This window comes from Delphinapterus leucas, chromosome 14, assembly GCF_059928025.1.
Source record: "Delphinapterus leucas isolate spDelLeu-1000000601 "Yukka" chromosome 14, BTC_Dleu_Yukka2, whole genome shotgun sequence".
NCBI lineage: Eukaryota > Metazoa > Chordata > Mammalia > Artiodactyla > Monodontidae > Delphinapterus > Delphinapterus leucas.
This window is the reverse complement of record NC_143142.1, coordinates 1,148,219-1,173,831: the sequence shown is the minus strand read 5'-3', so window position 1 is coordinate 1,173,831 and position 25,613 is coordinate 1,148,219. Positions and strand designations below refer to the sequence as shown.

The 25,613-nt window shown below is 61.6% G+C and overlaps 1 protein-coding gene across 1 annotated transcript; it reads left to right on the top strand.

Moving 5' to 3' along the window:
* The first annotated feature begins 1,656 nt into the window (after positions 1 to 1,656).
* Positions 1,657 to 25,450, top strand: MMP17 (matrix metallopeptidase 17). Its single transcript, XM_022597973.3, has 10 exons — positions 1,657 to 1,892; positions 11,517 to 11,649; positions 12,457 to 12,586; positions 13,083 to 13,366; positions 14,282 to 14,458; positions 15,987 to 16,086; positions 17,767 to 17,849; positions 17,948 to 18,100; positions 20,977 to 21,234; positions 21,970 to 25,450. Exons 1-10 carry the CDS (start codon positions 1,749 to 1,751, stop codon positions 22,281 to 22,283), a joined length of 1,776 nt encoding a protein of 591 aa, XP_022453681.2. The 5' UTR covers positions 1,657 to 1,748; the 3' UTR covers positions 22,284 to 25,450.
* The last annotated feature ends 163 nt before the right edge of the window (positions 25,451 to 25,613 follow it).

Sequence of the window (25,613 nt, the reverse complement as noted above, 5' to 3'; positions counted from 1 at the left end):
CAGCCTTGCCTGACGTCAGCCTGCTCTGAGATGGCCTAGTTTAATGAGCCCATAAATTTCTTTTCCCTGACCAGAGCCAGTCTGAGCTAGGCTTTTGCCAGTAGCACTTGAGCAAAGTTGGGGGATGTGCCTGTGAACGGCCATCGTATGCAGGGTCTTCACTGCAAGTGATCTCAGTGGGTCAATATAACGGTCTTCTGAGCAGGCTTGGAGAGTAACAGCAGGGTAGGATGCGCAAGACCCCAGCCACGGGAGGACAGTGGAGAGGAGGCTCTGCCCGAAAACCCAGCCCTCACCTGGGTGGAGGGGCCACCACTCCCCTCAGACGGGGGGAATGTGGGTCAAGCAGAAGCACCTGGGCCTCAGTTTCCCTGTCCGTAGAATGGGACCTCAATCTTTTTTTTTTTTTTTTTTTTTGCGGTACGCGGTGCTCTCACTGCTGTGGCCTCTCCCGTTGCGGAGCACAGGCTCCGGACGCGCAGGCTCGGCGGCCATGGCTCACGGGGCCCAGCCGCTCCGCGGCATGTGGGATCTTCCCGGACCGGGGCACGAACCCGCGTCACCTGCATCGGCAGGCGGACTCAACCACTGCGCCACCAGGGAAGCCCAAAGAAATTGCTGTTGCTGGTTTAGGTTTTTTTTGGACATCAATCTTGATAGCACCAGCTGTGATGGGGGAGAGGGGAGGTATGAAGGGGTGGGGGAGGGGAGCAGTTGTAGAAACAGAACTAAGGTGTAGGGGTATTTGCATCTAAATGCCCTGCCCAGGATCCTCTGACTCTGTGACCTCCCACAAGTTATTTAATTTTTCTGGGCCTCAGTTTCCTCATTTGAAAAATGGGAATGATAGTTTCTATCACGAAAGATGTTGTGAGAAGTGAATGATTATACATGGCAGGCTCTGAGCTTGTGCCGGGCACGCACTGACCTCCCAACAGACGTCACCTATTAACATTCTCCTCCCCAAACCCACAGCGACCACAGACCCACGGCCCTCGCTGACTCCTAGCTGCGCCCAGACCCCACCAGAGTCAGGGCCGCCACCCGCGCCCCTCCTAGTCTCTCACCCCACCCCCTCCCGCAGTCCCTCCCGAGCTCCGACCCCCAGTCCCGCAGCAGCCCGGCTCCTTCCACGCCCCCAGCCCCTCCCTGCTCCCACCCCTACCCCGACCCCTCCCACTCTCCCTCCTCAACCGCCATCCGACCCCACCTCCCTTCTACCACGGTGCAAAGGCTCCCCCAGGTGTCCGTCGGGCGCGCTGCGGCTGCTGCTCCGGGTCCCCAGCCCTGACCGTGAAACAGTGCTTGGCGCGCGGGGTCCATGTACGCGCGGTCGGGCGGGAGGCGGGGTCCGTTCCCCGGGGGCCGGCACAGAGCCCCGGACTGTGCCCCCGCCTGCATGCCTCCGCCGCCCCGGGGCCGTCTGGGGACACTCAGGAAGTGTCTTCCTTCGGGCCGCCGCAGCCAAGGTCCCCGTGTGGACTCGCCGGGCGGGGCGTGGGTGAGCTCTGAGCATCCTCCAGGGGGCGCGGGACTCTGGCGGGAGCGGGGCGCGGGCCCTTTAAGGCGGAGGGAGGGAGCGCCGGCTGCGTTCATTAACATATATTAGCATGCCCCGCCCCGCCGCTGGGAGGCGGCGCAGGGCTCGGTCGGTCGGGCAGGCATCCTGGCGCGGGCTCGGGGCGCGCGGGCGCGGGGCGCACGGGCGCGGGGACTGCCACCGCCGCGCCGTCCGCCCTGTGAGCGCGATGCGGCGCCGCGCCACCTGGGGGCCCGGCCCGCCACCTCCCTGGGCCCGGGTCCCGCCGCTGCCGCTGCTTCTGCTCGCGCTGGCCGCCCGCGGGGGCTGCGCCGCACCCGCGCCCCGAGCCGAGGACCTCAGCCTGGGAGTGGTGAGTGCGCGGCCGGGATGCAGGGCTCCCGCGGGCCGGGGAGACCCCATCGGGGCGCCTCGGTGCCTGCGGGAACTCGGACGCCCTGCACCCATTTCCTGGGCAGGAAGGCTGAGGCTGGGTCACAGTCTGAGTGTCTTACGCGCGCGCACCCGGGTCTAGGAAAGAGGCGGCGGGTCCCTCCCGGGCTCTGTGCGCTCAGAGCCCGCCGCAGTCGCCGGAGCCCGCGGAGGTTGGGGGCTCACTGGCCCCAGCCCCGTTACCGGCTCCGTGTAGCCCCAAAGGGGCCCCTGAGGCGGGTGGGACGGCAGTCGCAGCCACCCAGAGCAGGGCGGTCCCGAGTGCGTTCCCCGTGGGAGTGGCGGGGGGGAGGGATGCGCGCCCACAACCGAGAAGAGACAGGGCTGCTGTGTGGGCGCCCCAGAAAGTCGGTGGTTTCGAGTTTGCTCCGTTGAGGATGTTGAAGACGTTGGGGAGCAAGGGAGCCGGCCTCCCAGCCCCCCGCTGGGTATGGATCTTGGCCCAAGTCCCTGTCTGCTTCCACCCCCAGGGTGGCCAGCCCTGCCTTGCCACCCTTGTCCCTGTCCTGAGCCTGCTGGAGTCCCCTCCCATTCCCAGGCTCGGATGTAGCCGTCCCGCCTTCTCCTGCGCCCCTCCCTCAGTATCAGCTGTCCCACTGGCTTGGAAACCATACTGGGGGACTGCGCAGTGTCTTCTTCCGACAACCCCTCCCCCTTTCAGCCCGCCAGGCTTGGAGCCTCCTCTTCGGGACCTGGAAGATTTAGATCAGACTTTCTGGGTCTCACCACCCCCAGGCCCCGGGAGGCCAGGCGAGGGCGAGAGCAGGGCGGTGGGTTCAGCAGATTCCTTCTGAGGCTTCCGCCCCTGCAGTTGCCCTCACTCGCACAGATGAAGGAACAGGGCCGGGGACCTTGCTCCCTGCCTCCGCGCCCGGCCCGCGGCGGTCTCCTAAAGGGGTGCTGATAAGGTTCCTCTCCCAGGCCAGTGGCGTTCTCGAGCTCCGGGTGGCTTTCAGGCCAGTGCAGGCGTTTGGGCGGCATCCGCAGCCCCGTGGTTGGCAGGACTCGGCCACCCCCGCCCAGCTGCCGCAACCCCTGCAGCCGCCTGGGGGGGAACAACCACAGTCCCTGCTGTCTGCATCCAGACGCCAGAGGGTCCCCAGCGCCACTTCCAGCCAAACTGCTCTGAAATCGGGGTGCCTTTGCCTACCTCCTCCGGGCCCTGGGGTGTCTGAGGGCATCAAGTCTCTAGGTCTGGGCTGGGTGGTAGTACAACCAGGCTCCCACCTTCCAGCTGTGAGGGGCGCCACGGGAGGGTTCCTGGGGGTCGAGCCCGCACACTCAGGGCGTGGAGCTCCTGGCCCAGCCAAGTGCGTGTGTCTCGCCCAGGGCTGTTCTGAAGTTTCTCGCCGCCCACCCAGAGGAAGCGGGCCAGGTGCACACTCCGGCTCTGGCTTGCACCACCATGCCTCCGCCTCTCCCTGCTCCTCTGGGTTCCCCGGCAACGGGGCACTGGGCAGGGGACGTGGCTCCCCAGCCTGGAGTCCCAGAGACAGCAGGGCCCTGGTATCCGACCCGGCGCGTAAGGAGCAGAGGATGCTGCCCCCGCCCTGAGAGACCGCCCCCCACCCAGGGAAGGCCAGGACGCCTCCAGCCTGAGTGAGAGAAACCTTCCGGCCTCCTGCCCCCGACTTGCGGGCCGAGGGCGGTCTCTGGTGGCCTTCGGGGGAATGACACCTCAGCGCATCAGACCCGGAGATGCAGGAAGGCTGGGAGACCAGCAGGGATTTGCGGGGAGGAGGGAGGACTCCCCTCCACCCCGCTCTGCACGCTGCCCCCAGGGGCCCACTGACTGGATATTCAGGTCTAGGGCTGCCAGTGAGGAGAAGGGCCCCTTTGTAAGTGTGACCCAGCTTCTGCCAGACAGAGCTGTGCCCAGCGGGTCTCTTGTGCGCTGGCTGTCCCCGGGAGGGGGCTCCCCAGCCCAGCCTGCCCGAGCCTCAGAGGAGAACAAAGCACCGGATTGAGGCCTGCCGCGCCGGTCCAACGGTGGGCTTTCAGGCCTCGGCGAGCGGGACAAAAGAGCCCCGTGCCCTCCTGGGGTTGTCGACTGAGCCGCAAGTCCTTCTGGGCCCGTTTTCATTATTTTATTTCTGAGTAGGTAATACCCACAGCAGAATATTCAGGCCATGCAGAAGGGTCTGCAGGGACCGTTGTCTCCCTCATTTCCTGAGGATCCTTCCAGAGGTTGTCTGGGCATGTAAAAGGGCATGGGGACCTCGGTCCCTTATTTCTACGGATGACAACCTGCTGCCCACTGCCGCGCGTCCTGCGGTTTTTACTTCCCAGTCTATCCTGGAGAACGGTCCGTGTTGGAACGTCTCGGTCCTCCTGGTTCTTTCTTTCCACCCGTCGCATTTCACTGCATGGATGTCACGTCCATTAGCCAGACCCCCGCACGGACAGGCAGGCTGTTTCTAATAGTTCGCCATGGCCAGGAGCTGCCAGGACGCCCACTTACTGCGACGTGAGTATGTGAGGGACCCATACTGGGGCAGCCCAGGTGACAGGTATGCACGTAACATATCATATGTTGGCAGATTTGCCACCGTCCTCTAAAGTTTGTTCTCAGGTTTCTATCCCAGCAACAAAGTCTGTGAGCTCTTGTGCCTTGTACCACGTGTGTTGGCAGGTCTTTTGATCTCTGACACCCAGGCGGTGAGAGTGGCTTGTGGCTGAGAGTATGTGAGGGTGGCCGGGAATAGCGGCCCAGGGGGCTGGGCAGGGGCTGGAGCTCCTGTGAGCACGTATCCCCCTCCACGGGGTAGGGAGGGGGGTGGCGGGGGTGACCGTCACCCTGGCCTCAGCCAGTCGCCTCTGGGTCCCCGCTGCTCAGTGCCAGCACCCCAGCAAGCCTCTGGCACGTCGGTGCACTCAGGACCCGTATCAGACCTGGCTTGGGGCCGGGAACACCCTCTCGGCTGCAGTCAGGGAACCCAACCGAGGGGACCAGGGACGGTGTCACTGAGCCGCCCAGAGGGGAGCCTCGCCTCCAGGTTCCCCTCCCAGAGCTTAGGACCCAGCTGGGCCCCTCCCCGACCCTGGAGGCACGTTGTCAACAAGTGAGTCGTTTCCCAGACACTCATGGCCTTGGGCGTCTGGATGACTGAGAAGTCTTTGTGGTGCTTTCGTGGGGGCCTGTGGCGTGGGCGGGACCGCACTGGCCGCCTGTGGCCTGAGCCCCGGGACTGTGGGTGCTGACTAAACAGGCTGGCGAGCAGCCTGGTAGCTGAGGAAATGTCGTTGCTCTTTCAAGGGGCTCTGGAACCAGCCTCTGGGTGTGGATCCCAGGCTGCTGCTCACAGCCTGCGATCTGAGTGTTGGGCCTCAGTCTCCTCGTCTGTAAAGTGGGGCCATGAGAACGGGGCAGTGGGGACGTTCCCTGGGTGATGCCCCTGAATCTCTCACCACAGCGTCTGCAGGAAGTAAGCTGCCTTCGTGTGGGAACAGGGACAAGGGCTTGAGGGCTCACCAGGGTCCTCCCTGATGCAATGCCTTCCTGGGGGTTTTCGAGGGTGCTTTGCGTGCATGTGGTTTTTGCCTCTCGGTTAATGGTGGCTCGGAGCTTCCAGTGAGATGCTCTGGGTGCAGGGCCTATGCTGAGCACGGGAGGGGTGACGGGTGTGTCTGTCACACGCTAGCCGACAGCCTGCTGTGTCCCTCCCAGGCACTGTCCAGCTCTCAGGAGGGATGGATAGTGGCCTGGGCAGGATGCGGGACCCACTTCCCCCCTTTCCCTGGCCCGCCTGCCCACTCCTCCATCCTCTCTTCCCTCTGTACCCCAGTCCTACCAGTTCCTTTCTGCTCCCTGAACTTCCGAGGCTGGTTCCTGCCACAGGGCCTTTGCACGAGCTGTTCCCACTGCCATGAATTCTCACCTCGGCTCGTCATCTGGCCAGCTCCTTCTCATCCTTCAGGTGCCACCCCCCCGAGCACCCATTTAAGGAGCCCCTCCACCCTGTCTCACTTCCCCTCATAGCACAGCGGTCCTGGGAATAGGCCCTGAAGCCAGATAGCCTGTGTTCCCCTCCCAGCTCTGCACTGTCTGGCTGTGTGACCGTGGGCAAGTGTCCTGACCTCTCTGCACCTCAGTTTCCTCATCTGTAAAATGGTCATAATAACAGCGCCCACCTATAAGATCATTTCAGTAGTTCTCTATTGAGCGCCTACTGTGTGCCAAGCGTGAACTGAACCCCACAGACCCCTGTTCTCACAGCTTTCCCCTGTGGGTGCTGTGAGTAATTGAGCAGCGCTCAATAATCGTTGGCCGTTAGGATCACTAATCATTTATCACCTGTGATACTTATCACGCGTTTATCTTTGGCTTTCCGCGCGAGACTGTCTCTCCTGGGTAGACAGCAGGACGGTGTCTCCCCAGACCTTCCCTGTCCCCCCGGCACCTGGCACAGGGATCCCTCGGTGAGGGTGTTGGATGGATGGATGGGTGGACCGTCAGAGGGGGTTCTGGGAGCATCCCCCTGGGGAAGATGCTGGGGCAAGGGGTCATCCCAACCGCCAGCCGCCCCTGGAGGAAGACACACCCTGCCGGGGGGCCACCAACTCCCTTCTCTCTGGGTCTTTAGACACAGACTTGAGCCAGAGCCGCGCCCTGTGACCGCGAGCCATTTCCGCAGCCGCACGTGGAGGTGGTGGTGACACTGCCCCCGTGGGTGCTGAGGAGTGAGTGGGTGAAGGTGCAGAGCCGGTGGCACGCAGCGGGTGCCGAAGGGTCTGTTACTGTTTGGGGGTGGGGGTGGGTGCTCTAAAGCCACCACCCGCCCACCTCCGCTCCCCCAGTGCTGTGACGGTGTCTGCACTGCCCTGGGCGTCCGTTTCCTCAACTGTGCCGTGGGGCTAATGACACCCGCTCTCCACACCCGCTCCAGACGAGGCTGGCGGAATCCAGTTAGAGACGGAGGGCGAAGGGGGCGCCGACGGTTCAGCCGCCGTCCCCACCGTCCCGGCCAGACACGGGCCCCTCACGGGGCATCGGCGAGCCGACAGGCGTCCCGGGGTCCCGGTGGCTTCGCTCCGGTCCTGCTCCCACTGCCAGCACGTGCGGCGAGCCCTCATTTCCCCCCCGTAAGTGGGGACAGCAGTGGCCAGGCCTGGGGCTATGGGAAGGACCTGCGGGGGCACTGCACACAGTAAGCACTTCTTGTTTACCGGCACCGGCACCGTAAAGCTCGTCACAGCGTGGCCTTCCCTCGCCCACTGGTCCACCCGTCTGTGGAAGGTTGGTTTGCTGCGCCCCCTGGGAGCCAACACCGAGGCCGCAGGTGCCTGCACTTGACGGCTGACCTGCTGGGCCGAGGGCCGCTCAAGACGTGAACGCGGGGCCGCTCCGTGGCGGCGATGGCCCACTTGCCTGTGACTGCTGAGGTCGGGAGGGAGTTCTGTGGTGTGTGCGTTAAACATCGTTAACGCTGTGAACGAATGCACGTTGTGTCAACCAGCGATAAACAATATAGAGAAAAACAAGACCAGGCGGGGGCTGGGCAGGGGGAATGGGAAAGCCACGGGAGGGATGGTAGGTGACTGCATTTGCGGGAGGGGCTGGCGCCCCACTTCCTGCCAGTGCCTTGGGCAGGACACCCACCTCTCTGGGCCTCAGTTTCCCCATCTGCAGTAATGGCTCAGCTCACGGGGGTCCTTGCGGGGAGGAGGGTGAGAGTATGTCCTTGGCTGTTAGCGATTCTCCAAGGCGGGGCAGCCCCTGCGGGTTTGGGGCTCCCCTCGCTCCCCCCCCTCCCCTCAGCCTTCTGGAAAGTTCACCCTCTGCCCACACAGCCTCGTTGCCCTGGAGACACGGTAGCCGTGGTGACAGTGAAGGGAGGACCAGTGGATGAGCACAGGAGGGGGCTGGCCCAGGCGACCCACAGGCTCTGTAGGGTATTGGGGGGCAAGAGATCTGGGCCCCCACCCCAGGGGCCATCCTGATGCAGGCACCACTGCGGTGGGTGCAGGGATCGGGGCTGTGCGGGCTCCAGGGGCAGCCGAGGCGGGGCTTTTGTCAGCCTTTGCCCCATGCAAGGACCCGGCCCTGAGGACGGGTTCTCAGCCTGGTTCCTCTGTGCTGTTCCAGCGTGTACGTACTACCAGGAAAAAAAGTGAAACCCCGGCCCTTCGGGAATTTGCTTGTCTCCCCTGAAGAGGGGAACGAGCTGGCAGGGTGAGAGGGAGAGGGAAAGAGAGAGAGAAAGGGGCTGTCCGAGACGCCCCCTCCCTCCCAGGGCTCTAGGGTGACTGTTCCTTCCCAGCAGGGATGGGGGCTTCTTGTCGGGGACACTTGTGTTTCCACCGAAGGCAGGAGAACAGGAGGGCTCAGGCTGGGCTAGGGTCCCTATGGGTTCTTCAGGCCCCCCCGATCCATGCATCACCTGAGGGCCGGTGGCTGCCAGGGGCTCGTCCTGTTGTCAGACACCTCCTGAGGATCTCCCCCAGCGAGCTGTCCAGGAATCGACACAGAAGCCCACCGCCACTGGTGGGGCCACGGGGAGGAGGTGGGCCTGGGGTGTGAAGAGAAGGGACGGGCTTTGCGATGGGGGAGGGAGCTGCGCTGGGGGCAGGTGGGATGCCTGAGCCCAAGCCTGTGGGGGGAAAGGGGGGAGGGAGCCCCTCCCTCCCGCCAGCCCCTCAGATCTGGTCCCACTCTTGTGCTCTTGCACGCAGCAGGGGGTGCAAGCTGCAGTGCCCAGGGCCCGGGCAGGCGCCAGCAGCTGCCGACCGCGGTCAGAGCAGAGCTTGTCCCAGGCTGGCACAGGCCCTCAGCTCTGCCCTTGTTCTGCAAGTTGACTCAGACCTGTAGCTGAAACCTCCTGCTTTTCAATGTTAGCAGACGTTTCCAAACCACCTGAGGTGCTCTTGAGGCCTGAAGCCCAAAGATGCTCTTGGCCTTCGGGCCAGGCTGCCCAGCACCAGAGGGCGCAGCTCCTCTGTGAGCCCCATGGAGCCCCGCGAGGGCTCGGAGCAGGGGTCTGCTACGATCAGACACCCAGCTGTTATCCCAGCCTAGAAGCGGACAGCCGGGAGATGGGTGGTCCCCCCAGGCTGTCTCAGCCCCTGCCCACCCAAAGCAACTGGCCTGGGTGGGGAAAGGCGCTTACCTGGGTGGACCATTACCTGGTAAGGAGAGTGGGGACAGCATCCTCACCCAGCATCATGTACAGTCCGAGGACACTCCAGAGGGCTTCCTCGTGGTGCTGGGCGCCTCCAGGCTCTGTAGCTCCGTCCTGCAAGCTTAACAAAGGGCTGCAGAATGTGCGTGTGTGCTTTCTGACTTTCAGAAAGGAAACGGCAGCCTCAAAACCTTAAAGCATATGTAAAACTTTCCCCCAAGATGTGTAGCCACAAGTACACATTTTTTAAAATAATTTTTATTGGAGTATAGGTGACTTACAATGTCGCGTTAGTTTCTGTTAGTACAGCAAAGTGGATACAAATACACATCTGTAACCTGGAATGCTCTCTTGGGCATTTCCAGGGCCCAGACAGTGACTAGCCAGGGGACTCAGTAAATCCTGTTGACGGCTGACAGGATGCATTTAAATGTGTTTGAAGTGATGTGAAGGGTGGTCCTCCCAAAAGAAGGGTGCTCGGAGTGGCAGAGGCCTCAGTAGCACAGAGGGCAGAGCCCGGGTCGGGGTGAGCCTGCCCGGCCCTCGTGCTCCCCTCGTCTGGGCACAGGATGTCACTCGGGTGTCCACCGGGGGCGCCCCTTGGTTGCTGTGCGCTGTGCTGCCTAGGTCTAAGAGGGACCCCCAGACCTGAAGGGGGTCCCCAGGTCCCCCAGTTCTGTGCATTCTGGGGGTTCCTTCAGGAGTGGGGGGGAGGTAAAGGAACAGAGAGAACCCCAGCAAGGACTCAGTGTTTCCTGGAAAGGAGGGAATCCAGCTAGTCTGCTGCAGGTGTATGCAAATCATTGAGGACCCTCCTGGTCAGTTGCATTCCCTGGGAATTCCAGGAGGATAGACCCCCTCCCACTGAGCACCCTCTGGGCCCGCTGTGGGGACAGATCCCCGGGGCGGGGAGTCCTCAGGCAGGGGCTGCAAACTCGCAAGCTTCTGGGGCCCTGCAGGTAGCATAAATGAATCGAGGATTTTTTAAATGTCCACCAAAAAAAAAAAAAAAATAGACCTGCAAGTCGGTGCATTTCTTGAAGCCTGGTCTGGGAGGGGGTGGAGCTCAGAGAATCTCCCAAACCCTGCCTTCCACCCACCTGTGGGTCATCTGAAGCTGGCTGACGAGCCCACCCCTGGCATCGCGTCCATATGGCTGAGTGCTTTTTTTTTTTTTATCCTTTAGGACATTTATTTATTTATTTATTTTGGCTGCGTTGGGTCTTCGTTGCTGCACGCGGGCTTTCTCTAGTTGTAGCGAGGCGGGCTACTCTTTGCTGCAGTGCGCGGGCCTCTCACTGCAGTGGCCTCTCTTGTTGCAGAGCATGGACGGGCTCTAGGCGTGCGGGCTTCAGTAGTTGTGGCACGTGGGCTCAGTAGTTGTGGCTCGCAGGCTCTAGAGCGCAGGCTCAGTAGTTGTGGCACACAGGCTTAGTTGCTCCGCGGCATGTGGGATCTTCCTGGACCAGGGCTCGAACCCGTGTCCCCTGCATCAGCAGGTGGATTCTCAACCACTGCCACCAGGGAAGCCCGGCTGAGTGCTTTTTATGGGATTGTCACACGGCTTGGGAAGTGGGCATGAGCGCCGTATGGCAGCTGAAGAAACAGAAGCCCCCCAGGAGGTCCCCACGGGTGGCATTGGTGCCTCCCTGTCCCCCCACAGATGGTAAAGGGGTTCTATGTGTGTCCGTGGTATAAAGGGTTGCCCCCTATTCCTGCTCAGAGGACCCCCACTGGGGCACTTTGCATCAGAGCTGTCCGCTGACAACACACACCTTATATGGAGGGTACCTGTGTCGGGGCTGATGTGAGCATTTCCACGTTCTAACTCTTTATATCCTCACATCCATAGGCGAGGAAACAGCCCAGAGTGGGTGTGACTTGCCTCAGTTGCACAGTGAGGAGGGGGCTGGGTGGGATTTGCACCCAGGCAGCCTCGCTCCAGAGTCTGGGCTCTTAACTACTGTGCACATGCAGCTCATAACCAGATTCCTAAAACCAGATTCTGAGCCCATTGCCCTTCTCAGCATGGGTTTCAGACCTTGGGTCCTAAACTAAAGCCTCACAAGCGAGCTCCGGGCCTGAATTGGGCGCTCACGATGTTAAATAACCTTTTAAAAATCCCACTTCTGTAAGTGTCCCCTGGGCATTTTGCTGCCTCAGGAGGAGTGAGGTGGGGCAGGCTGCCATGAGCAGTCGCACAGGTTGTGCACTGCTCAAGCCCACCCATCTAAGGGGCATCAAGTTTATTAAGACACTTAGGCAAGGAAGGAGCATGAGACGCCCTGTGGGCTACTGGGCAGGGGCTGGAGTGTTGATCAGGGCTAGGAGAGGCCTGCCCCTCCCCGCAGTGATGGCCCCAGGCAGGTGGCTCTTCTGTGGGGCTGAGCTCCCCCTCCACCCCTCACTGTACTCTCTGCCCGCAGGAGTGGCTGAGCAGGTTTGGCTACCTGCCCCCAGCAGACCCCGACACGGGGCAGCTGCAGACGCCAGAGGAGCTGTCCAAGGCCATCGTGGCCATGCAGCGGTTCGGAGGCCTGGAGGCCACTGGCGTCCTGGGTCAGTTCTCAGGGTGCAGTGGGAGATGGGTGAGCTGAGCCCAGTTCCTCCTAACTGCCCCCTCCAGCCTGCCCTGCTGTCCTGGGATAGAGGGAGGATTCCCACCGCACGGGATCCCTCCGTCATCCCCTCCCCATCCCCCGGCCGTGGGCACAGCAGGGGGTGAGTGTGTACCAGCCGCACCCAGACCCCCTTTCCACACTTTCAATGGGGTCTCAAACTCCATGCCACGGGCCAGGCAGGCCAACTGTCGGAGTGGGGTCTGGCCACCCATGCCCCAGTTGAGTCGCCCCATTGGGGTGCTAGGCCTGTGCTGTTGAAACTGCCCGCTTTCCAAGAGAAACCAGAAATCTGGGGGGTTTATGTGAGCACCCCACTTTTTACATTTTGGCCACAAATTCCAATTTCGTAAAGACTCTTCGAAGGGCCAGCTGATCAAAACGTGTCTGTCCCCAGGCCTCTCGGGAGTAGACACGTGTGTCACACACAGAACCGGTCGGGTGTGTGTCCCGTGAGATGCAGGGACCGTTGGCCGACGGTCCGAGTTGGGGCCGTGCCCCCTCCGACTGCTCAGATCCCTGCCGTACGTCAGTGAATGCTTTGAAAGCCCCCCATCCTGGTCTGTGGATGCACCCCTGGCAGGGGGGCCCGACATAGCCGGAGGCCTGGGCCTCATCCCCCCAGACCTGGTGCAGAGCGAGGGGCCGGGACTGGAGCTTGGTGCCAGCTCTTGGGGAGCTGCTGGGAATCCCCAGTGCGCGTGCGCTGGGCCTGGCTCCTGACCCCGCCCGCCCGTCCGCCCTGCAGATAAGGCCACCCTGGCGCTGATGAGAACCCCGCGCTGTTCCCTCCCTGACCTCCCAGCCGCAGCCCCGGCTCGAAGGAGGCGCCAGGCTCCGGCCCCGACCAAATGGAGGAAGAGGAACCTGTCATGGAGGTGGGCAGGCGGGGCTCCACCGGGCCTGGCCTTTCTGGGGGTCTGGGTGTTGGCCAAAATGAGCACCCACAGACCGGGGCTTAAGAGACAGGAATTTATCCTCTCAGTTCTGGAGACCAGAAATCCGAGGTCCAGGGGCCACAGGTCCCTTGGAGGCTGTGAGGGAGAATCCGGCCCAGCCCCTGTCCAGGTGGCCCCAGCAGCCCTGGGCCCGTGGCTCTGATCCTTGCTTCCATCTTCACGTGTCCTCCTTCCGTGTCTGTGTCCCCTTCTGTCTGTTGTGAGGACACTCGCTGGATTTAGGGGCCACCCTATTCCAGGATGAGCTCATCTCCATCCCCGCCCCAGTTACGTCTGCAAACCCCATTTCCAAATAAGGGCCCCGGTGCCCCCCACCGCCCCGGGGCAAGTTGTTCCAGGGAGCACACTCCAGCCTGGGGCGGGGGCACTGGGCCTGTCCCTGTGACCGACCCGGCTCTGACCCCGCCTGCCCCAGGGTCCGCACGTTCCCGCGGGACTCGCCCCTGGGCCGCGACACGGTGCGCGCGCTCATGCACTACGCACTCAAAGTCTGGAGCGACCTCACGCCCCTGAACTTCCACGAGGTGGCCGGCAGTGCCGCCGACATCCAGATCGACTTCTCCACAGCTGACCACAACGACCGCTACCCCTTCGACGGCCCCGGCGGCGCGGTGGCCCACGCCTTCTTCCCGGGCGACCACCACACCGCAGGGGACACCCACTTTGACGATGACGAGGCCTGGACGTTCCGCTCCTCAGGTGCGTCCGGGTTGGGGTGGCCCCGGGGACCCCGCATAACTCCCAGCCCCTGACAGAGCCCACGATGGTGTAGGGAGCCACACCAGCCCCCCAGGAAGAGGAAACCGCCACGGGTCCCCTGCCTAAGGCCGTGGGCCCCTGTCCAGCTCAGGAGGACGGCTCTGCATCCAGCCGTCTCTGCACGGGCAACCCACCTGGCGGACCCGGGCTGGGCTCGCAGGCCTGGGACGTGACTCCGTGAGCCAGGCTTGTCCTCACCCTGGTCCAGCTCCCAAGCGGGAGTGCAAGCTTGTAAGGCCTCTGAGGCCTCGGCACGCCATCACTTCTGCTAAGTCCCATTGGCCAAAGGAGTCACAGGCCCCTAGCTTCAAGGCGGGACGAGGGGCAGAGCCGCGTGGCACAGGCTGTAGGTACGGGCGGGGGAGACGGGGGCCTCGTGGGGTGAGTCTGTATCCCAGGCTGGGGAGCGCATCCCAGCTGGAGGAGCCAGAAGTGGCCCTGTAGAACCTGTGGGTTTTATGCCTTGATGGGAGCCCAGGCCCGTCCTGTGGGGCCTGGAGCATCTATTCAGTGCTGTGGGGTTGAGGGAGCGCACAGTGACCCCTGTCACTTGGGATCCTGACGGCCAGCAAGGCCTGAAATATTTACCACGTGGCCTGTGCAGAACAGTTTGCCAACTTTACTGTGAGGGGCACGTGGGAGGTGAGGGGGCCCGAGAGGCCCCTGTGAACTCCACAGGGCCTCCTAGGAAGCAGACAAGCCCTGAGTGACTCCATAGGACCCGTCTGTCAGGACCGGGGCCTCCTCTGTAACCAGCTTGGCGGACTCATCTCACCTCACCCCACGGGTCCCGTCCCCGTGGCCCAGCAGGAGCTGGCAGTGCCTCTCTGGGCTCACTGGCTCCTGTGTCCCCAGATGCCCACGGCATGGACCTGTTCGCAGTGGCTGTCCACGAGTTTGGCCACGCCATCGGGCTGAGCCACGTGGCGGCCACACGCTCCATCATGCAGCCGTACTACCAGGGCCCAGTGGGTGACCCGCTGCGCTACGGGCTCCCCTATGAGGACAGGGTGCGCGTCTGGCAGCTGTACGGTGAGTCCCCCCCAGACCCGTCACGGGTCGCCCGGGGATGGGGACAGCAATGCTGGGGACCCCCAGAGCACAGAGCCCCACGGAAGAGGGCTGGTTCCGTCTTGTCTGCTGCGTGCTCGGCATCTGGGACTGCCTGGCACACGCTGGCTGCCCCACGGTGTGTGTGGAATGAATAAGCAGGTGAGTTGTGTCGCCAGGGGTCCGTAGGACCTGGGGCCCCGCTGCCCTCTCCATGGAGCTCATCTCAGAGCCCCAGGCAAGATCCCACGTCCAATCCCCAGACGGTTTCAGGTTGTGACAGCTGACATTGATGGTGACGAGGGCCCACACAAAGCACTTACATGTATTCGGTCATCCAGTCTTTGCAAACTGTGTAAAGTAGGTACCACATCCCCACTGAGAGACGGGAGGGCTGAGCCAGGACTGACCCAGGGCCAGCTCCGGGCCCCCTTGTGCTGGGGACACGTCAGGCAAGGTGGCAGAAGGAGGTCTGTCCTGGGAGCTGCGAGAGCAAGGTGGGGGTGATGAACCTCCCCCAGTCACCCCGCTTCTCCGTGCTGGTCTCCCTAACCCCACGCCAGCCTGCCCCTACCCACAGCGGCCAGAGCAATCCTCTTAAAGCCTGGGATCGGGTGACTCACCTCGGACGCCAGCCTCCCCTTATTCCACATTGCAGCCTCTCCCCTCCGCCTGGACCGCCCCCACCCCCGCTTCACTGTTGCCCCAGCGCTTACCACCTTCTGACATCTGTGGACGTCCTTCATTGAAGTACAATTTACGATTTTTACCTTTTAAAGCAAACTATTCAATGACATTTGGTACATTCACAATGTTGTCCAACCGCCGTTCCTCTCCACTTCCAGAACGTTCTCATCCCGCCCCCCGTCCCCCCGCCGTCCCACCTCACCCATTAGCAGTCACGTCCCATCCACTCCCCAGCCCCCAGCAAACACTCGTCCCTTTTCTGTGTCTGGACTTGCCTCTTCTGGACGTTTCACATAAATGGAATCGTACAATGTGTGACCTTTTGTGTCCGGCTGCTTTCACGCAGCACGTTTTCCAGGGTCCTCCCCATCGTAGCATGCATCAGTAATTCACTCCTTTTGGCAGCCGAATCATTTTATTTATCCGTTCTTCCGTTGGTGGACATTTGGGCTGTTTCCACCTTTTGGCCATTATGAATAATGCTGCTGTGCACATTCACGCACAGCTTTTTGTTTGAACACCGGTTTTCTGTTATTTGGGGTCTGTGCCCAGGAGTGGAGTTGGGGGGCGGGGGGGGGTGTAAACCCTCCTTTAAGTCAGTGGGGCACCTGCGCCTTCCGCTCACGCATCACGATGCTCCGGCTCCAGGGTCGGAGTCTCCCCTGCCCTGCTCACCGCCGCCACAGCCCGGCGCTCGGCTCGGTCAAGACGCAGTGCCACCCACCCGATGGCCCCGGCTCCGTCCTGGCGGCTCCAGGAAGGGTGGTGGGGTCTGCAGGGAGGCGGGTGTGCTGGGCCCGATGCAGCCTCCTTGTCTCCACAGGCGTGCGGGAGTCCGTGTCCCCAACGGCACAGCCGGACACCCCAGAGCCCGAGGAGCCGCCCCTCCTGCCGGAGCCCCCTGATGATCGCTCCAGCACCCCGTAAGCCGTGGGCCCCTTGTCTCCACTCTGCGGCCAGGACGGCCCCCAGCAGCGGCTCCGAGTCCTGAGCTCGTGGCTCTTCTGGGCCAGCTGAGCCCTGAGTGACAGTTAGTTTCTTTTCTTATGGACAGACAGTGGAGGGGACCCCCCGCTCACCCCAGCCCAGAACCGTGCAGAGGCCCTGACTTTCAAATGTGCGATTTCCTCTCACCCTTCATCCCAGTCAGTCATCGACGGCTGCGTAACAAGCAGCCCTGCCTCGTGGCATGAAACCACCACTGTATCGTTAGGCTCGTGGGTTCTGTGGGTCAGGAACTTGGACAGGGCACAGTCGGGGGTCGGGGGTCGGCTCCACGGTGTTGGGAACACCTGCTGGGGGCTGGGATCGTCTGGGGGCATCTTGACTCAGGTCTGGTGCCTGGGCTGGGCTGACTCGAAGGCTGGGCTCAGCTGGGCACCATCTGTGTCCCATGCCGGAGGCTGGATTCCTGGAGTGGCTGTCCCAAGGGAGCATCCGGAGGGCTGGCAGTGCTGGAGGCCGCGCGACAGCTGTCTGCCTTTTAAGGCCCAGCTTGGATTCGTCTAGCCCTGTGGTGAAAGCAGTCAGAGCCTGCCTACTCTCACCCCCCCCATCCCCCAGTGGAACAAGAGCCACAGAATCTGCAGGGAGGCATCCCCGTCCACCCCTCCCACCTTTGCCCTCACAGCCTGGCATGCCTCCGTGCCACCTTCACGCTCACACAAAACACTAAACACAAAAATACAAACAGAAATCTATGTATTTAGGCTTCCGTGGTTTGTTTTGTTTCGAGGTTTGGTTTTCCAGACGTGGGATGTTTTCATGCTTTTCTCACTCTGCTGTATGTGGTGAATTTCCACTGAGGTCACAGATGTTGCTGTAACTTGTGTTACTATTGGTCTTCATTGCACTTATTTATTGAATAAGTAACACCTGCCAGCAGTGCGCGATTCCAGGGGCACAAAAAGCAACTCACGGCGAGAAGTCGGTCCTCGCCGCTGACCTACCAGCCCCTCCCTGGGGCAGACATTTGTGTGTGTGCGTGTCCTTCCAGAGAGATTCCACACGTGTGTAGAAAGCCCAGCGTGTAGATGTACATGCGTGAGCCCAGTGGGATGTCTCCTGTGATGCTCTGTGCCTCAGCTCTGGCCCCAGGGCCCGTGGAGGCCTCTGTGTCTGTGAAGATGCCTGGGTCTCGGGGCTGAGCTGCACTGCGGTACGCGTGTGCCCTGCCCTGTTTCTAAGTCCTGGATCGGTGGGCATTTAAGTTCCTGACCTTTTGTCGTCACACATGATGTTGCTGTGAGTACTGTCCGTGGACAGAGCTCCAGACTCAGAATCGGGGTCCCGGCACGCACGCTCCGCGTTTCTGTAGAAAGTGCCCAGCTGGCTTCTCGATGCTTCGCTGGCAGCGTAGAGAGCGCCTGCTCGTCCAGTGCGCTCGCTCAGCGATCCATCTCGCATCCTGCACGGCGAGCATGGGGCTGTTTCACCTGCTTTTCTCTCTTGACTAAACTGCTGTGGTCGCTGGGCCTGCAGGCGGTGATGCGGGCGTGCAGGGTCCTTCGGGGATGCTTGTCCCCATGGCCTTGCCCAGCCCAGCTCCCCGGGGCAGCTCGGAGTGGGGCTGCCTCCCAGCCCGGCCCTCTCTCTGCCTCCAGGCCCAGGAAGGATGTGCCACACAGATGCAGCGGCCACTTTGACGCGGTGGCCCAGATCCGAGGCGAGGCCTTCTTCTTCAAAGGTAACTCCCTCGGGGTCCAGCGCCGGTGGACAGAGGAGCAGAGCCCACCCTGGGCCCCAGGCCGGCCACCTGCAGCCCCACCCCCTGTGTCCCCCCAGGCAAGTACTTCTGGCGGCTGACCCGGGACCGGCACCTGGTGTCGCTGCAGCCGGCACAGGTGCACCGCTTCTGGCGGGGCCTGCCGCTGCACCTGGACAGCGTGGATGCCGTGTACGAGCGCACCAGTGACCACAAGATCGTCTTCTTGAAAGGTGGGTGCCCCCCCATCTGGGTGGCTGCCAGGCATCGCTGACCGGGGGCCGCAGCCCGCGCTCCCCAGGACCCCCAAAGCTCGCGTCCACGCAGGAGGCCAGTCCTGTGTTTTGCTCTGTGGGTCCAGAGCTCAGAGCAGAGAGTCTCACGTTCATGTGTGCACTCAACCAATTTGTAGTTATTGAGCACCTGCTGTGTGCTCTGCACTGTGGCAGGCCTTGCAGGCACACAGTGGGCAAGACACGAAAATCCCTGCCCTCATTCTGGGCCGGGGGACACACGATAAGCACCTGCAGGTAACGAGGGAGTTAACTTCAGGTAGACCTGAGGGACCAGCATACTAGGCCGAGGGAGCTGCCAGTGCAAAGGCCCAGGGGCAGGAACAATCTTGCTGATTGAAAGAACCTGCAAGAGGGTGATGAGGCTGGATCGGAGTGAAGGGCGAGGAGGGGCGGGGGTGGGAAGTGCAGGTCGTCGCCAGGGGCCGCGGGAAGGAGCTGGATTTAGCCTAAGAGCAGGGGGAGACTGCTCTCCCATCTCAGTCCAGGGTGACAGGTCCACTGGAGGAGGGGTGTCACTTCACCCTCAACAGCCCCGCTCCCGGGCGGGGCTGGGGTGGTGGTTCCTGCCCTTGGGGAGCATGCTGTATCTTTGGGGAGAAGGCAAGGTGCCCCGCCTGCAGCAGGAGACTGAGCCCTGCCAGTTCTGTGGGCGCCTCAGGGGCTGTGAGCCTTCCTCAGTCTCACGCACTGCTGTATATACGTGCAGCTGTGTTTTGGGGGTGCAGGGTCTGTAGCTCCCCAGAGTGAAGCCACCCTGCTGCCCTGACCCAGGCTCTCCAACCTGGCCTCCCTTGTGTGGTGCCTGGGCTCAACCCCTCCACACTCACCCTGACGCGCCCCCTGACAGTGGAATCACCGTCTCCCAGGCTGGATGTCAAGGGCCGGCCACAGTCATGGTGGGGGGACCTGTCTGGCATCTTCTAAGTAACTTGGATTATTTCTTAACATTTGAAAAATCGGGAGATCCCCACGAGAAACCACAGCTCCAGACTTGAAATGTGAGACAGTGTGGGCACTTGGGGCCTCTGCACTCGCCTGGCAGCGTCCGCTGGAGCAGGTCGGGCTGCCCTGTCGACGTCACCCCACGTGTGCCCACTCAGAGGAAGTCCTCACGGCCCTTCTCGTTGTGATTGACGGGGCCCTGTCTGCAGCTGTGCCGTCGTTTCTTTCAGTTGTTGCCAGTCTCTGACAGATGATCTTTTAGAAATTATTGTTAATTGTGGTAAAACACACACACACACACACACACACACACACACACACACAATGTAAAAGTTACCATCTTAACCGTTTTTAAGTGTAGAGTTCAGGGGCATTAAGTACTTTCACACTGTGTGCAACCATCACCACCGTCCATCTCTAAAGCTTTTTCATCTTGTAAAGTTGAAACTGTCCCCATGAAACACTAACTCCCCATCCCCCCGCTCCAGCCCCCGGCACCCACCAGCCTGCTCTCTGTCTCCATGGACTTGTCTGCTCTGGGGACCTCATATTGTGGAAGCACACAGGACTTGTCCTTTTGCGGCTGGCTTGCTTCACTGAGCATCACGTCCTCAAGGTCATCCTCGGTGTAGCAGGTGTCAGAAGTGCCTTCCTTTTTCAAGGCTGAGTCGTGTTCCATTGTGTGGGTGGAGCACACTTTAATCTGCTGATGGACGCTTGGCTTGCTTCCACGTCTTAGCTGTTGTGAATAAGGCTGCCGTAGACATGGGTGTACAGATAGCTCTTTGAGAACTTGCTTTCAGTTCCTTTGTGTGTATACCCAGGGGTGGGGTTACTGGGTCCTGGACTATTTCTTTCTCCCACAGCAGCCTCTCCCAGTTTACATTCCCACCAGCGGTGCCCGATTCCCCCCATCCTCACCTACGCTTGCTGTTTTCGGGGGGCGGGTTTGATCGTGCCCATCCTACTGGGTGTGAGGTGGTGTCTCATTAGGGTTTCGACATGCATTTCCCTGATGATCAGTGACGAGCATCTTCTCGTGTGCTTACTGACCACTTGAATATCTTCCTTGGAGAAATGTCTATTCCATTCCTTTGTCCAGCCAAAGATCTTTTTAATGTTTTGCTTCTTTTTCATTTGTATCTTCTGTTTTCATTTGTTTCTTTTTTCATTTGTTGTTTTGTTTTGTTTCTTTGGCCGCACCTTGCAGCTTGCAGGGTGAAAGCACAGAGTCCTAACCGCTGGACCGCCAGGGAATTCCCTCATTTGTTTTCGAAATAACAGGGTCGATTTGTTGCTAAACCGGGCGGGAGTGGGGGACATGACAACACATACCCAAATGTGATTCCCACCCTCCTGCGGCAGAGCAGCTAAGGATGTGTTTCCAGAGCAGAAAGTCAAGGACACCCAACAAGGGTCTCAATCACACCATTTCCAAAAGCTTTACGTGCGGATTTGAAGTTCTTGGTGATTTCTAAAGCTCTGCTTCTGTGTAATCTGACAAGGCTGCACACATGCAGGTCCGGTGGGCCTTCACCCAGCGCCCTTCCTGCTTTGCCCGTGAACGTGCTCAGCCCGCCTCACAGCAGAAGTGGACAAGGCCCCGCTGACCGAAGTGGCTTCTCGGGGTGGGAGCGGGTAGTCTTGCCCTCTGGCTGGGATGCGGCCGCCTCATCTGGCCCCGCCTCCCCAGGCTGCTGGCACGTGTGGGACCCCTGCTGGGAGCACAGCAGGCGCTCAGTGAACCCTCCTGGGACTTACGCCATGGGCACTGCGCATCGGGGTGCCCGTCTGTGGGAGGAGCAAGGGCTGGGGCCCTCGCCCGGTGGGCTGGACGAACCCCGGCCCACGGCTCTTTCTCTCGCCCCCAGGAGACAGATACTGGGTGTTTAAGGACAATAACGTAGAGGAAGGATACCCGCGGCCCATCTCGGACTTCGGCCTCCCGCCGGGCGGCGTCGATGCTGCCTTCTCCTGGGCCCACAATGACAAGACTTATTTCTTTAAGGACCAGCTGTACTGGCGCTACGATGAGCACACACAGCGCATGGACCCTGGCCACCCCGCCCAGAGTCCCCCGTGGAGGGGCATCCCCAGCACGCTCGACGATGCCATGCGCTGGTCCGATGGTGAGCCGGGTGCGGGGGGAAGGGCGACTCCGGGGCAGCCTCAGCCCCCACACCTGGGGAGCTGGGATCCAGCGGCAGATGCGTGCGTCTGCTCCGCCCCCCCCTCCACCGCAGACACCACCCGCCCCCAGAGGGGCCCCTGGGTCGCCCCTTCTGGCCCTTGTTCACCTCTCGGGGTCCTTTCCTCGCCCCCGTCACCCCTCCAGCCATAGCAGCCTTGCCTCCTGCTCTCACACACACACACACCTCAGGGCCTTTGCACCTGCCGTGCGTCCCCCACAACACTTTCCCCACCGGCTTCAGGCCTCCGCCCAAACGTCATTGCAGCGCCCCCTGGCTGCAGTGAGAAGTACAGCACCCTCCCACAGGGGCAGCTCCACCCTTACGGGAAGTTTCATTTGTTCTATTTGCAAAGCCATGTCCCCAGTACCTAGAACAGCCTGGCACATAGTAGGCCCTCACTAAATAAATAGTAGGGAAAAAGCAGAGGTCATCTCATCCATCCCCCTGCCTCCAGGCGGCTCCTTGAGCTTTCCCAGGCCTGTAATGCTCTGAGTGCCCACAGATGGGCTCCCCGTAGGCTGAGACCAAGACTCTTGACTCTCACCTGAGACATTCTACGTCCGTCCTTCCTACCGGCCCCGCAGCTCTCTGTATCCCGTCCTCCTGCCGTCTACACTGAATCCTGCGTGCTGCAGCGGCCGGAGCTCAGCTGCCTGCCCTCTTCTCCCCCAGGTGCCGCCTACTTCTTCCGCGGCAAGGAGTACTGGAAGGTGCTGGATGGCGAGCTGGAGGTGGCGCCCGGGTACCCGCAGTCCACGGCCCGGGACTGGCTGGTCTGCAGAGACCCGCCCGCTGACCCCGAGGGCGCAGACGGAGAGGCCGGGGCCCACGCCCGGCCGGGGCAGCGCGACCGCAGCCGCTCAGAGGACGCCTACGAGGTCTGTTCCTGCACCTCCATCGCCGCCGCAGCACCGCGGGCCGCGGGCCCGCTGCTGGCCGCGCTGCTGAGCCTCCTGTGGACAGCGGCCCGGGCCCTGGCGCTGTGACGTTCGGCGCTGGCCTGCGACAGGACAGAAGGGGCCGCGGTCCAGAGCCACAAAGTGCAAGGCCTGATGCCCGCCCCTCCAGCGCCTGAGCCAAGGGTCCCTGCAAAGCGGACCCCGCCTCGCAGATGGGGACGGCGCCGCCAGCCCCCCAGGCCGAGGCCACCGGATGCAGCCCCCCCGACTCGGCAGAGGCCAGCAGAGGGCGCTGCTCCCCGGGCGCGGATGCAGGGGGAGCTCCCGCCTGGCCTGCCTGCCCTCTGCCAGCTGGGGAGATTGCGTCACGTCCCGGCCGGGTCGGGGCCGGAAGCCGTCCTTTCAGCGAGCGAGTGACTGAATCTCACGGAGATTGACCGAGGAGCCAGGGGTAGGCGGGGCTGGGGGCGTTACGTCAGGTCCGCAGACCCTGGCAAGAGCAGCCTGGAGGCCCACGGGCACCCCCTCCCCTGCCGCAGAGCCGCCCCTGGTGCTTCCGCCCGCCCGTGGGGCTTCCTCTCTTGGTCCCAGTGGGCCTGCCGGCTGCCTTGACCAGGGCAGCCGCCTCCACGGGCGAGCCCCCAAGCTGGGGCCGTGGTGGGCTTCCCTTGTGACGCGTTTCAGACAAACACGATCTCTTCCTGCTTTGTAACGGCTCAGGCTCGGCTCCCTGACGCGCTCAGGCGGTCCGATGGTGGGCGTCCTCCGGGGCCTCTGCAGCCCTGGCCCCAGACCACCTGCACTCTGGGGTGGGGGGCCTCCAGGGAGGCCTGTGCAGTGGTCACCAACACGTTCCTGCCCAGCGCTTACTTGACGACTCCATGACCCCTGGGTCATTACACCCATTTCACAGATGGACAAGCTGAGGCCCAGCTCAGGGAAACGAGCCTCCTGCCCGCAGGCAGGGGTCGGGCCGGGTCAGGTCCCAGGACCTGGGGTTCTGGCACGTTCGCCCAACCCTCCCTGATGGACGGAGTGCCTACCTGCACGTGCAGGTACTGCTCTCAGTGCGGGACGTGCAGAACGAGACAAGGTTTTGGGTGAGGCACCTGGGACGCTGTCTGCCACCCCGAATGACCCTGAGGGCCTCCCAACAGGAAGTGCAGGGAGGTGGCTCCGTCCCATTGCTCCTTCTGCTTCTGGCTCCAAGGCCAGGATGGCAGCCACCACTCTCCCACCCGGAGGGGCAAAGAGTGGGAGCTGCACCCCCTTCACCCGGGAGGGCGACCTTTCCCAGAAGCCCTGGCTGCCTGCCCGCTCTCACTGGCAGGGAGCGATTCATCAGCGCTTCTGGGGGTGCGTGGACGTGGGGGGGGTGGTCCTTGCCCATCCCTGTCGCAGCCATAGGTAACCCCAAAGGTAGGGTCACCTGGGTTGAGAACCTCTGGTCTAGAGGAATCACCACCCCTCCCTGGGGCTGGGGCGGGTGAACACCTGCAGCAAAAATGGTGTCGGTTAGGAAGAGGAGAGTAGGTGATGTGAGCATCAGGCCATAAGGGGGTGCGAAGAGCCCCTGCAGGGGCCGCTTTAGAGCAGGGGTTCTCCAGGCGGGATGCCCAGGCCAGCAGCATCGACATCACCCAGAGCCGGTAGAAATGCAGATTCTCGGGCTTGGCCCTACCTGCTGATCAGAAGGCTCGGGGTGGGGCCGGCCATGTGTTACCCTCCCCCCTTTCTGTGAGTGTGATACACGGGGAAGTTTGTGAACAGCTGCTTTCCAGGGGGCTCCGGAAAGGCCGCCTGAGCCGGGGAATGAGCTGAAACAGAGAAAAGGAGGAGTTGGTTGTGCAGGGATCTGAGGGAAGAGGCCGGCCGGGGGCGCGGGGGGGGGGGGGGGCCGGGGCAGGGCAGGCGCACACGTCCTGGGGTGCAATGGGCCCACCCACCAGAAGCCCCTGCATCCTGGAGGTTTTCCAGGAGGAGAGCGGGAAGCGCGAGGCCAGCTCACGTGGGGCATGGGAGGCTGCTCGAAGGCACTGGCACTCATTCCCTGCATCGTGGGAGTTATCACCGCCCCGCTCTAGGGTGAGGCACAAACGTTCGCATATTCAGGGGAGAGCTCAGGCTCCCGCAGCTGCACACCTCCACCCCTACCTGATGCCCAGGTAGCAGAGGCAGGCTCAGGGCCCATCCTGGGATGCGTGGATGCCATGGCCAGGCAGGCATTCTCCAGGCCAGGCCACATCCCACATCCGTCTGTCCGCCATCTGGTCCCTGGGCCCAGGAAGGGTCTCCGCCCGTCCTACCACACCAGATGGACTAAAGGTCCCTCCTGGGGGAACAGGCTACCTCTGCTCATCAAGGACGCCCCCCCGGGGTCCCACTTCATTCTCCAGCAGCCTGCGGGGGGGCGGGGGGGCAATCCTAGGCCCTCGTGTATTTGGGGAAACAGCTCAGATAGGGTCCCCAGGTCCCCTGGGCACACAGCCCATGGGTCAGAGCCGGCAGTGGACCGGGTCTACAAGAACCCAGCCTCTCTCATAGTGGGTGGTGGTCTTACTCTTGTGTTAAAGCCAAAGACCATTTTATAAAACGTTCCCACTAATTCTGTCTCACGTGAAGTAAACAGTAGACACAGAAGTGGTGCATCTCTGTGTTCAGTCCTAAAGGACAAATTAGCAGTAAAAGTAGCAGCAAGAGCTGCTCCCACCAGGGGCTGCAAACCAGGGGTCTGGGCACTGAACAAATCCGTGGAAATACTCGGCTTGAGCCCATCTTTTTATAAATACACGTGCTTTTACATTTTGAAATAGTCTCATATATACAGAGAAGATGCAGGTCAGGTACAAGACTTTTTTTTTTTTCTTACCTAAATTATTTGGGAGCACACCGATGACCCCGGACACTTTTCTATATATTTCCTGCAAACTAGGACTTTCTCTCAAGTCTCTGTAAAATCAAGAAATAATAAGACACATCAGACCCCACTTGGTTTCTGCATTTGTCCCAGCATCATCGTTTATTGACAGGACCCAACCCACATCACGCTCAGCTGTCCTGAGGCTTTATGCTCCCTGAGCCTTGGATTTCCCTTGACCTCCATGACCTTGGGCCTCGTGAAGGTCACAGGCTGGCTGTCCTGTAGACTGTCCCTCAATGCCAGCGGCCTCAAGTGTCCCCATGGTTCAATTCTGGCTCTGCGTCTCTGGCAGTAATGTCACAGAATGATATTGTGCTCACATGAAATTCTCAAGTGTCCCCATGGTTCAATTCTGGCTCTGCGTCTCTGGCAGTAATGTCACAGAATGATATTGTGCTCACATGAAATTCTCAAGTGTCCCCATGGTTCAATTCTGGCTCTGCGTCTCTGGCAGTAATGTCACAGAATGATATTGTGCTCACATGAAATTCTCAAGT

Excerpts from the sequence above, each read along its gene's own strand:
- MMP17 (XM_022597973.3), top strand. The coding sequence starts at position 1,749 with ATGCGGCGCCGCGCCACCTGGGGGCCCGGCCCGCCACCTCCCTGGGCC. Across the intron at positions 18,101-20,976 it reads CAAGATCGTCTTCTTGAAAG|GAGACAGATACTGGGTGTTT; the intron begins GTGGGTGCCCCC and ends TCTCGCCCCCAG. Across the intron at positions 21,235-21,969 it reads TGCCATGCGCTGGTCCGATG|GTGCCGCCTACTTCTTCCGC; the intron begins GTGAGCCGGGTG and ends CTTCTCCCCCAG.